General features: G+C 51.0%; 1 protein-coding gene and 1 pseudogene across 2 annotated transcripts; both read left to right on the top strand.

Annotated features, from left to right (window-relative positions):
- Nucleotides 1-8,592, top strand: part of LOC116526429 — an 18,758-nt pseudogene extending 10,166 nt beyond the window's left edge.
- TUFM (Tu translation elongation factor, mitochondrial) lies at nt 8,571-12,157 on the top strand. Of its 2 annotated transcripts, none has more exons than XM_032243076.1 (10): nt 8,571-8,755; nt 8,867-9,061; nt 9,494-9,660; nt 9,919-10,023; nt 10,112-10,276; nt 10,414-10,546; nt 10,631-10,651; nt 10,865-11,016; nt 11,110-11,229; nt 11,806-12,157. In XM_032243076.1, the coding sequence occupies exons 1-10, from the start codon at nt 8,704-8,706 to the stop codon at nt 11,977-11,979; spliced, it is 1,284 nt and encodes a 427-aa protein (XP_032098967.1). In that variant the 5' UTR covers nt 8,571-8,703; the 3' UTR covers nt 11,980-12,157. The 2 variants fall into 2 exon arrangements, with proteins under 2 accessions (XP_032098967.1, XP_032098966.1); XM_032243075.1 differs by having other exon boundaries at nt 10,631-10,735.
- Nucleotides 12,158-12,718: the final 561 nt, after the last annotated feature.

Raw genomic sequence — 12,718 nt, 5'->3', positions numbered from 1 at the left:
TCACCGCAACCTCCGCCTCCTGGGTTCAGGCAATTCTCCTGCCTCAGCCTCCTGAGTAGCTGGGATTACAGGCACGCGCCACCATGCCCAGCTAATTTTTTGTAGTTTTTAGTAGAGACGGGGTTTCACCACATTGACCAGGATGGTCTCGATCTCTTGACCTCGTGATCCACCCGCCTCGGCCTCCCAAAGTGCTGGGATTACAGGCGTGAGCCACCGCGCCCGGCCTCTTTTCTTTTTTTTTAAGGCTAGTCAAGTGAAGCAGTGGCAGTGGAGAAGGAACAAAGAAATCTGTAACTGGTTGTGATCAATTAGTTGTAAACACCACTGCACTTGGACCGGCCTTTTTTTTTTGAGAAAGAGTCTTGCTGTGTCACCCAGGCTAGAGTGCAGTGGTATGATCCCAGTTCACTGCAAACTCTGCCTCAAGGGTTCAAGTGATTTTCATGCCTCAGCCTCCTGAATAACTGGGATTACAGGTGTGCACCACCATGCCTGGCTAATTTTTGTATTTTTACTAGAGACGAGGATTCACCATGTTGGCCAGGCTGGTCTTGAGCTCCTAGCTTCAAGTGATCTGCCTGACTTAGCCTTCCAAAGTGCAGGGATTACAGGCGTGAGCCACTGCGCCCGGCCTCAGTGTGTGTTCTGGTCAGCAAATGCACTGATGATGTGCTGGGAGGTGACGCACCCCGCTTCAATGGGGAGAAGGCACGGGAGCTTGGTGGCCCGCCCTCTCAGCTTGCCCTGCGTGTGCTTTCATTGGCTGGCCCTGCTTTGTATTTTTTGTAAAACTGTAATCCCAAGTGTAACGCTTTCCTGCGTTCTATGAGTCATGGTTTTTTTTGTTTTTTTTTTGTTTTGTTTTTTGAGACGGAGTTTCGCTCTTGTTACCCAGGCTGGAGTGCAATGGCGCGATCTCGGCTCAGCGCAACCTCCGCCTCCTGGGTTCAGGCAATTCTCCTGCCCCAGCCTCCTGAGTAGCTGGGATTACAGGCATGCGCCACCATGCCCAGCTAATGTTTTGTATTTTTAGTAGAGACGGGGTTTCACCATGTCGACCAGCATGGTCTCAATCTCTTGACCTTGTCATCCACCTGCCTCGGCCTCCCAAAGTGCTGGGATTACAGGCGTGAGCCACCGTACCCGGCCTGAGATGGAGTCTTGCTCTGTCGCCAGGCTGGAGTGCAGTGGCACAATCTCAGTTCACTGCAATCTCCGTCTCCTGGGTTCAAGTGATTCGTCCACCTCAGCCTCCCGAGTAGCTGCCACCACGCCAGGCTAATTTTTGTATTCTTAGTAGAGACAGGGTTTCACCATGTTGGCCAGGATGGTCTCGATCTCTTGACCTTGTGATCCGCCTGCCTCAGCCTCCCAAAAGTGCTGGGATTACAGGCGTGAGCCACCGCGCCTGGTGAGTCATTGTTTTTAAGTAAAATATACATGTATAATTTACATGTTTACTATTTTTAAGTGTACAGTTCAATGGTAATAAATACATTTATATTCTTTTTTTGCCCCTTCACCTCCCCTCCCCATTATGAGCCATTCTTGTGAACTACTAAGCCTGATGGGGGACAGACAGTGTGGTCTCCTGTGGGAAGCCACGCATGGCCGGTCCATGTAGGCCACCTCTCAAGTAGCTTTTTCTTTTTGAGATGGAATCTTGCTCTGTCGCCCAGGCTTCGGTGGTGCAATCTCAGCTCACTGCAACCTCTACCTCCCAGATTCATGCAATTCTCCTGCCTTAGCCTGTGGAGTAGCGGGGATTTCAGGTGCCCACCACAGCGTCCAGCTAATTTCGTATTTTTAGTAGAGATAAGGTTTCACCCTGTTGGCCGGACTGGTCTCAAACTCCTGACCTCAAGTGATCCGCCTGCCTCAGCCTCCCAAAGTGCTGGGATTATAGGCGTGAGCTAACGCGCCCAGCCTCAAGTACCTTTTACTTAGTAGCTTTTATGTGACATTTCCCAAGTGCTTCCAGTTGTGATGTCTCTCATCACATCAGAGTGACTTGGGTGTGACTAGAGCCCTGGGTTCGGAAGCACACTCAGGGTTGGCCTCCAGGGACTGAAGGCAGAGCTGAAGTTGGTGCAGGGGTCCATGAGAGGGCTGATGCTGGCCTGACTGTGGTGATGCAATGACGTTCGTGCCAAGGGGTTTAACCAGAGAGACTTCCCAGGAGGCGCTGCCAGGTTGAGTGGTGGGACGAGTGAAGAGTGAAGGATGCCCCTGAGCTTCCACTAAGGAAGGATTTGTTGAGTGGCACTGAGGACACTGTCCTGGGACGCAGTTCTCAATGTGCCACTAAGTTCCTGGCTAGCCCAGTACTCATTTCTATTGCACCAGACCCCATCCTCTTAGAAGTTTTAGAGCTACAAGAAATCTTAGAGATTATCATATGGTTTAACCTCCACTCACAATTTGTAGATAATAAAGCTGAGGGCCAAAAAGGTAAAGCGACTCATCTTTATTTATAAAATGAACATCAATACAAAATTTGCTTTCCATTGAAAACCTCAGGAAACTTACGAAGCCCAATGCAAATGCTCAACTGAAATGATTCAATAAATAATTCTTCCAACAAATGCTGATTCACTTAAGAAGTAGGCATTGTTCTTAAGAGTAAAAAAATAGGTTTTTACTGCCATGAGCTGGCGAAATGGGAGGAAAAGAAACAAGCAAACTAGTAAGATAATTTTGGGTATTTCGGTGCTATGAAGAAAATCAAGGTAGAAACAATCATGGGGGCCAGGCACAGCGGCTCACACCTGTAATCCCAGCAATTTGGGAGGCAGAGACAGGCGGATTACTTGAGGCCAGGAGTTCGAGACCAGCCTGGCCAACATGGTGAAACCCCCCCGTCTTTACTAAAAATACAAAATTAGCCAGGCGTGGTGACACATGCCTGTAATCCCAGCTACTTGGGAAACTGAGGCCTGAGTACTGCTTGAACTCAGGAGATGGAGGTTGCAATGAGCTGAGATCACGCCACTGAATTCCAGCCTGGGTGACAGCCTAGAGTGCTGTGGCTCAAGCAGAGCTCAATGCAGCCTTGAGCTCCCAGGCTCAACTGATCCTCCTGCCTCAGCCTCTTAATTAGTTGGGACTCCAGGGGTGCACCACCACACCCAGCTAATTTTTCTATTTTTTGTAGAGATGGGGTCTTGCCATGTTGCCTAGGCTGGTCTCAAACTCTTGGGCTCAAGCAATCTACACTCCTCGGCCTCCTAAAGTGCTAAAATTATAGACATGAGCCACTGTACTTGGTCTTACTATTTTTTAAATAACAGCTTTATTGAGATATAATTCACCTACCATGATTGAGATACAAATCACCCATTTAAAGTAGGAATTTGGATTTTATTCCAAGCGCAGTGAGGAGCCATTGAGGGAGGATTCATTTATGATCCGCATTTTTTATTATTATGTTTTGAGACAGGGTCTTGCTCTGTCACTCATGCTGAAATGCAGTGGTGTGATCATGGCTCGTTGCAGCCTGGACCTCCTAGGCTCAAGCGATCTTCCCGCCCCAGCCTCCCACAGAGCTGGAACTACAGATGCATGCCACCATGCTCCGCTAATTTTTGCAAATTTTTTGTAGAGATGGAATCTCACTAAGTTGCCCAGGCTAGTCTTGAATTCCTGGGCTCATGCTAACTTCCCACCTAGGCCTCGCAAAGTGCTGGGACAATGCACATTTTAAAGATGGATCTGGCTGCTGTATGGAGAACGGAGGTGAAAGGTACTGGGGAATGGGTGTGACGGCTTACACATGAAATCCCAACGTTTTGGGCAGCCAAGGTGGGAGGATTCCTTGGGCCAGAAATTTGAAATTTGTTTGAGCTCAGAAATTTGAGACTAGCCTGGGCAACAACACAGGAGGACCCCGTTTCTTTTTTTGTGTGTGAGACAGAGTTTCACTCTGTTGTGCAAGATGGAATGCAGTGGTGCAATCCTGGCTCACTGCAACCTCTGCCTCCCAGGTTCAAGCAATTCTCCTGCCTCCGTCTCGTGAATAGCTGGGATTACAGGCATGCGCCACCATGCCCAGCTAATTTTTTTTTTTTAAGTAGAGATGGGGTTTCCCATATTGGCCAGGCTGGTCTTGAACTCCTGACCTTATAATCCACCCACCTCAGCCTCCCAGAGTGCTGGGATTACAGGTGTGAGCCACCGCGCCTGGCCGACCCCATCTCTTAAAAAACAAACAAACAAACCACGGTGGCATGTGCCTATAGTACCAGCTATTTGAGAGGCTGAGATAGGAGGATTCCTTGACTCCAGGAGGTCAAAGATGCAGTGAGCAATGACCATGCCACTGCATTCTAGTCTGGGTGACAGAGAGAAACCTTATCTCAAAAAAAAAAAAAAAAAAAAGGAAAGTAATGGGGAAAACAGGTATAGGGTTAGGGTTGAACACAGTAGCTCACATCTGTCATCTTAGCACTTTGGGAGGCTGAAGACGGAGGACTGCTTGAGACCAGGAGTTCAAGTCCAACCCTGAGCAACAGAAACCCTAATATATAGGTTTTTTTGGTTTTTGTTTTTCGAGATGGAGTCTCGCTCTGTCGCCAGGCTGGAGTGCAGTGGCACAATCTTGGCTCACTGCAACCTTCACCTCCCAGGTTCAAGCGATTCTCTTGCCTCAGCCTCCCGAGTAGCTGGGATTACAGGCATGCACCATCACACCCGGCTAATTTTTATATTTTTAGTAGAGACGGGGTTTCACCACGTTGCCCAGGCTGGTCTTGATCTCTTGACCTCGTGATCTGCTCTCCTCAGCCTCCCAAAGTGCTGGGATTACAGGTGGGAGCCACCTCGCCCAGCCGTTTTAGACATGTTAAGTCTGTAGCACCATCGTGCTGGCCCCTTCAGTTGAAAGGCTCGTTAATAGTTCAACTGCACACATTCACGGAGGCCTGCTGTGGCCAGGTACACAGGGTACAGACTTGAGTACATGAAGCTCCATCCCAACTCACTCAGTCATGCACAAGTACAACAAAAATATGTCTTGGTACCAAATGCAGTAAGAGAAGAGTATCTTTTTTTGTTTTTCTTTTTTGAGGCAGAGTTTCAGTCTTGTTGCCCAGGCTGAAGTGCAATGGGGGAATCTCAGCTCACTGCAACCTCCACCTCCCAGGTTCAAGTGATTCTCCTGCCTCAGCCTCCTGAGTAGCTGGGATTACAGGCATCAGCCACCATACCCAGCCAATTTTTGTATTTTTAGTAGAAATAGGGTTTCATCATGTTGGTCAGGCTGGCCTCGAACTCCTGACCTCAAGTGATCTGCCTGCCTCAGCCTCCCAAAGTGCTGGGATTACACGTGAGAGCCACCACGCCCAACCTTTTTTGTTTTTTTAGAGACATGGCCTGGCTCTGTCACATAGGCTGGATGGAGTGCAGTGGTGTTATCATAGCTGACTGCAGCCTCAAACTCCTGGGTTCAAGTGATCTTCCTATCTCAGCCTCCCCAGTAACAGGAATTATACAAGTATGTGCTGCCACATCTGGCTAATTTTTTTATTTTTATGTTTGTAGAAACAAGGTCTCACTATTTTGCCCAGGCTGGTCTCAAACTCCTCATCTCAAGCAATCTAAGGGCACTTTTATTTTTTCACCTGCGTACAGGTGAGCATTAGCCTAAGGGCACTTTCTTGATGCAGAAGAGGTTTTGATGCCAATGGCAGTTGCTATAACAGATGAATCTAAGGCCAGGCACAGTGGTTCACACCTGTAATCCCAGCACTTTGGGAGGCCGAGGCGGGTGGATCACAAGGTCAGGAGTTCAAGACCAGCCAGGCCAAGTGGTGAAACCCCATCTCTACTAAAAATACAAAAATTAACCGGGCGTGGTGGCAGCTGCCTGTAATCCCAGCTACTCAGGAGGCTGAGGCAGAAACTTGCTTGAACCCAGGAGGCGGAGGCTGCAGTGAGCCGAGATCACACCACTGCACTCCAACCTGGGCAACAGATCAAGACACTGTCTCAAAAAAAAGAACAACAACAACAATAAGATGAGTCTAAATCCTGGTATTTAGTGTTTGATGGCAGTGACAGTAACAGCAGTTTTCTTATCAGGTCAGATCAGTTCTATGGCTTGGAATTAGTTCTCCAGCTTGCCCCACAATTCTGTAAGCTGCCTAAAACCCTTAACAAATCCCTCTTCTGCTTAACCCAGCCAATGTAAAATCTGTTATCTGTAAATCAAGACTCCTGACTGAGCTATTCACTAACACAGAGGATGCTATAGTCAACAGCTCTAGAAAAACTTTTCTCCCTTTGGACTGTTTTCTGAACACCATGTTTCTCAAACTGTAGCCATTCATTCACTACCTTCCAAGAAATCTGCCATATATTCATGCCCAGCTAATTTTTGTGTTTTTAGTAGAGATGGGTTTCACTATGTTGGCCAGGCTGGTCTTGAACTCCAGATCTCAGGTGATCCGCCCACCACGGCCTCCCAAAGTGCTGGGATTACAGGCGTGAGCCACTGCGCCTGGCCTTTTATTTTATTTTTGAGACAGAATCTCACTCTGTCACCCAGGCTGGAGTGCAATGGCATGATTTCGGCTCACTGCAACCTCCACCTCCCGGGTTCAAGCGATTCTCCTGCCTCAGCCTCCTGAGTAGCTGAGCCCACAGGTGTGCACCACCCCCAGCTAATTTTGTATTTTTAGTAGAGATGGGGTTTTTACCATGTTGGCCAGGCTGGACTCGAACTCCTGGCCTCAAGTGATCCACCCACCTTGACCTCCCAAAGTGCTGGGATTATAGGCATGAGCCACTGCGCCCAGTGCACCCATAATTTACCAAATAGTCTTCTTTTAAGTTGATTTATTTTTTAAAACTTGATTATTTACTTATGCCAGTTTCTTTTTCAAGCTAATACACTTTAAAATAAATACAGCACCACGAAAATAGAAACCATTAATTAAAATACCACTCCCAAAAAACTAACATGTTGCTAGTGGCCATTAGTGTCTTAAGATAGACTCCTGACCATCAGTTTTCACACTTGCAAAATGGGGGAAATAATAGATCCTACCACCCAGGGTAGCACTGGGAGCGATGATTGTGAAACAGTATGAATGCCTGCAAATTATAAAGCTCTAGTTCAGAGTTTCCCAAACTCCTCTGAGTTTTCATTAAAAAAATGTTTTTACAGATGGGGTCTGATTCTGTCACTCAGAGTGGGGTACAGTGTCATGATCATACCTCACCGTAGCCCTGAACTCCTCGGCTCAGGCGATCCTTCTGCCTCAGCCTCCTGAGTAGCAGGGGCTACGGGTGCATGCTACTGTGCCTGGTTAATTAAAAAAAAAATTGTAGCGATGTGGGGGACAGGGAGGGGTGTCTCCTGATCTGCCCAGGCTGGTCTTGAACTCCTGACTTCAAACGATCCTCCCACCTCAGCCCCACAAAGTGCTGGGACTATAGGCATGAGCCACTGCGCCCAACGTCCTCTCAGTTTTAGACGGGTGTTTGTTATATAGCTTCCCAAGTCTGTGCACAGAATCAATCTCCAGAGGAGGAATTGGGGCATCTATTTGAAACAAACACTGTCCACTGAGTCTCAGGATCTGATGAGTTCCAAAACATAAACCAGGGTTAAGCAGCCACAATTAACAATTCGGAGTGCCATTCGGAAGCTGCCATGAGATGAAGGATGTGAAAGTTAAGGGTCATTGACTAGCCTTGCACTCATTCATTCAATATTTACTGCATGCTCCACCCTGTTAGGTGCTGGGGCCACAAACGGAATAAAAGAGACTCAGGCTGCCCTTAAAGGCTCCCCTAGTTGGTTCCTCGTCCTTGGTGTCATCTGTAAAATTAGGTGGGTGGGGCGACGCCCAACAGAACTGCTCCTTAGGCAGCTGAGCGGCCATAGGGTGGGCTCTGGCCCTGTGAGGTCAAGCAGTACAGGGTCCCTGCAAGCTGCCTGACCTCACAGGGCCCAACCCTGACTACCACCCAGGACCACATCCGTGACTCCTACCCAGTTCATCTCCTCTCAGGGCCAGATGAAAGGATCGCCCTATGAAGTGGATACTACTATTCCAATTTTACAGATAAGAAAACAAAGTGTCAGCGGAGAGAGAGGTCACACTTCACCCCACCCGCGAAAGGCGTCCAGGACCTGGTCCTACCTCCAGCTGCGGCAGAGGTGGCCAGATGTCTCCCAAGACCCGAGTAGCGAGTCGTACTCCGGGGGACTCGAGGTCTCTCTCTGCCGGGCCCAGGAAGTTCCTGAGCAGTGGGAGCCGCCGCTGCCTCCCGGGACCTGAGCCCCTCCCTCGGATCCGGCCAAGCCCGCCAGACTCCCACTCTGGGCGCCTCTACAGCCCGCCGCCCCAGGAACTACCACGCCCATGAGCCTTCGCTGCGTCGGTGCTTTAGGGGGAGCTCCCCAGTGCCCCCCGCGGCCGCCAAAGAGAACTACGTTGCCCCTCAGCCTGTGAGGCCCGAATGGTGGAAACCCTCTACCTCTTTCCTCGCCCCCGAGACACATGCCCCCTGCGTGACGTCTTCAGCCACGCGCCAGACGTCCGCGGAGACAGCCATAGACACCGGCGGCTAGAGGGGCCCTGACTTGCCCTCCTGGCCTGTACTTCCACCGGAAGTGCCTTCTAGCCGCTAGCGTCCTTCATCCGCTGCACGCTCCGGCTACTTGTCCCGTTCCCCGGTTCCCGGGGCGCGTGTATGGCCACAATGGCGGCCGCCACCCTGCTGCGTGCGACGACCCGTTTCAGCGGTGAGGGGTCGGGGAGGGTGATGGCGGCCCAGGAACACATTGGGGGCGTTGCAGGTGGCTGGGTTTGGTCTGACCCCGGTCCTGCCTGACTCCAAGCTTGGGTCCCGGCAGGTCTCGCCGCCAGCCCGACTTTCCTGCTGCAGGGTCTGTTGCGGCCGCTGAAGGCCCCGGCATTGTCCCTCTTGTGCCGCAGCTTGGCCGTGGAGGCCAAGAAGACTTACGTGCGCGACAAGCCACATGTGAATGTGGGTACCATTGGCCATGTGGACCACGGCAAGACGACGCTGACTGCAGCCATCACGAAGAGTGAGTGGGGTGGGCGCGTCCAGCAGCGCCCTGTCTACTGCTGGGACATGGAGCCAGGGAGGCGAGACCAGCAGAGTGTCAGCTGGAGGAGTTTACTGTGGCCCCAAAAGCCCGAATTTGTGCGGCGGGTGAATTGGGAGATGCAGGAGACAAATTTCCCCGATCAGGAAGAACTTTGTGATCCACCAGTGGCTTCTCTCTAGCCGTAGGGAATGCTCTGCAAGCAGAGGCTGTACTCTTCTAAAGAAGTCACAGGGCCGACCCTTAAGGCTCTCTTAACATTTCTTTCTGACCCATAGTTCTTTCTGCTGGAAGAGTTAGAGGTTGGAGGAGGTTATGTATTAGATGGGAGAGTTCAGGGGTGTGGTCTAACCTCTGCCTCTAGCACTGGAACTTTAGCTGAGAGGTGTGTGTGTTCCCTTCCTCCTTTAGTTCTAGCCGAGGGAGGTGGGGCTAAGTTCAAGAAGTACGAGGAGATTGACAATGCCCCGGAGGAGCGAGCTCGGGGTATCACCATCAATGCGGCCCATGTGGAGTATAGCACTGCCGCCCGCCACTACGCCCACACAGACTGCCCGGGTCATGCAGATTATGTTAAGGTGAGGGTTGCTGGGGACACTGGAGACAGGGCCAGAAGCTGCCTCATTTCAGGATAAATCTTAAGCTTGTGGGGAGGGGGTTAAGATATTCAGTGTTTGGATATGAGATGGTAGGTTTGTGGGCATGGCCACTCAGAATGGGTGGTGGTGAGATGGCCAAGAAAGGGGGCCTCAATTTCTAAGTGCTACACTTGGCTGCATAGATGTGGACTGAAGAACTCGTTGAACCTGGCTGTTTCCTCTCCTCCTCCTACCTAGAATATGATCACAGGCACCGCACCCCTTGACGGCTGCATCCTGGTGGTAGCAGCCAATGATGGCCCCATGCCCCAGACTCGAGAGCACTTATTGCTGGCCAAACAGGTACTCCGACCCTGAGTAGTGGTGCAAAGGGGAAGAATAGGTAGTTGGGACCCTCCAGACACTGTCCCTGTCTCTCTGCTATCTACAGATTGGGGTGGAGCATGTGGTGGTGTATGTGAACAAGGCTGACGCTGTCCAGGACTCTGAGATGGTGGAGCTGGTGGAGCTGGAGATCCGGGAGCTGCTCACTGAGTTTGGCTATAAAGGACAGGAGACCCCAGTCATCGTAGGCTCTGCTCTCTGTGCCCTTGAGGTGAAGGCTGGGTCAGGCTGCTGCAGAGGGTGGGGCTAGATGGGCAACCAGAGCTCTGCTCTGTGTCTGGGAAGTGGCTTTTGGTAATTGAGAGGAGCGAATGGGAATTTCAGAGTCCTGTCACTTCCCCTCAACAGGGTCGGGACCCTGAATTAGGCCTGAAGTCTGTGCAGAAGCTGCTGGATGCTGTGGACACTTACATCCCTGTGCCTACCCGGGACCTGGAGAAGCCTTTCCTGATGCCCGTAGAGTCAGTGTTCTCCATCCCTGGTGAGGACTGTGCCTGTTCCCACACACACTCTCTAGCAGCAGCCTAGCTCTGGGTCCCTGATATCCTGTCCTGTTACCTCCCAGGCCGTGGCACTGTGGTGACAGGTACGCTAGAGCGTGGCATTTTAAAGAAGGGAGATGACTGTGAGCTCCTGGGACATAGCAAGAATATCCGCACTGTGGTGACAGGTACGGGAGGCCATCCTGGGGAGCAGGGGCTGGCTGCAGGGTGGCCTTACCCTGGGCGGATCCCTTGTGCCTTCCCTCTGCCTTGTACTCGCTTCCCTTCTTCCCTTTCCTTTTCCCCTTCCCTTCTAGGCATTGAGATGTTCCACAAGAGCCTGGAGAGGGCCGAGGCCGGAGATAACCTCGGGGCCCTGGTCCGAGGCTTGAAGAGGGAGGATGTACGGCGGGGCCTGGTCATGGTCAAGCCGGGTTCCGTCCAGGCGTGCCCCAAGGTGGAGGCCCAGGTGAGGGCTCCAGGTGACAGTGGGCAGGCCTGAGCCAAGCTGTCCCCAGCATTCCAGCCGGGCCCAGCTCACCCTCATTGCTCTCTTCTCCAGGTTTACATCCTCAGCAAGGAGGAAGGTGGCCGCCACAAGCCCTTTGTGTCCCACTACATGCCTATCATGTTCTCCATGACTTGGGACATGGCCTGTCGGGTTATCCTGCCCCCAGGGAAGGTATGGTGGGTGGGAGGAATGTAGGGTGGAGGGGGGACTTTTTATATCACCTTTGCTTCACTCAATTCCAAAGATAAACTGTGACAATCCAAGTGGCTTTATTTCCTTGGGTGGAAAGGGGCTGCTTGTGCTGCTAGCCAACATAAAGGGCGTGGCTCATGGACTTAGAGGTGGGGAGTCCTCCTCCAGTATGCCCTAAGCTGAAGCAGGTTAAAAGCTTAGCTGTGCCAGCAATTACCCACAGAAAGATTTCCTAGGTCTCTTCTTTTTGAATTTCACTGTGTATGAAGGCTTAGGAAGTCCTGTGACCAGGAAACTGCATAACCCACAACTTCCTAGACATTTTTTTCTCGAGACCACACCTTGGGAGCATTCATCACTGGTCTCTTTCGTGTTCTCCTATCTCAATATGCTGTTTGCATCTGCCCGACAGCCTGGGATGGGTGAACTGTCCCCAGGCAGAACCATTCCCCTGCTGCATTTTCCCATGACTCTTAACCTCTGAGGTAGCCAACAAAATGTTAAGGAATGAAGGCACCCTGGAGGCCACGCATGATCCTTCTCTTCCCACTCTAGGAGCTTGCCATGCCCGGGGAAGACCTGAAGCTCAACCTAATCTTGCGGCAGCCAATGATCTTAGAGAAAGGCCAGCGTTTCACCCTTCGAGATGGCAACCGGACCATCGGCACCGGTCTAGTCACCGACACGCCGGCCATGACTGAGGAGGAGAAGAACATCAAGTGGAATTAAGTGTGCAGACCTCTGCTCAGGTTTCCTTGTGCTGGCCAGGGCTCCCTCCTGCTTCCAGTGGCCCCTCAGGGCACAGGCTGCAACCCAGCAGAGGGCAGCTAGATGGACACTTCCCCTGGTTGGAAGGGTTGGCCTGCCTGGTTTGGGAGGTCAATAAACCTCTGTGAATAGTAACCCAGCCTGCGTCCTGTGTCCTTTGTGTGAGTTAGAGATGATGGGGGAGGACAAACGGTGTCAAACTCCAGACTGAAGGAGAGCTTGTGAGATCCCAGAGCCATTCTAATGGAGAAATTGAGTCCAGTGAGCTTAGTGATTGCCTAGATGCAGTAGGATGCCATTGAATAGCCTTCTGGAAAATACTGGGAAAGATGTTCTATCATTCTGGAGCCAGCATGGCCTCAGCTCAGGTACCAGACCCCCCTTGTTTCCTCAGAATACTAAGTGAATGTTTAGCGCCCATTCACATTCTGTAGGTGTAGGGACTGGACAGGCATACCTCAGACACTATAGATTTGCTTCCTGACTACCATAATAAAGCAGGTTACAGAAATTTTTGTTTTTGAGATGGGGCCAGCTTTGCACAGTGGCACTATCATAGCCAATGACTCCATGATGACTTGAAATATAATCAGCATTGGCAATTTTTGAGTCTTCACGAGGAGACTGAACAAAGAGGATAAGAAATAAAGGGTCTCACCGTCACCTACGCTGGTGTGCACTGGCACCATCCTCGTTCACT

Source organism: Sapajus apella, unplaced genomic scaffold (assembly GCF_009761245.1).
Source record: "Sapajus apella isolate SASKATOON/1434 unplaced genomic scaffold, GSC_monkey_1.0 scaffold51, whole genome shotgun sequence".
NCBI lineage: Eukaryota > Metazoa > Chordata > Mammalia > Primates > Cebidae > Sapajus > Sapajus apella.
This window is presented reverse-complemented; position numbering and strand designations above follow the sequence as displayed.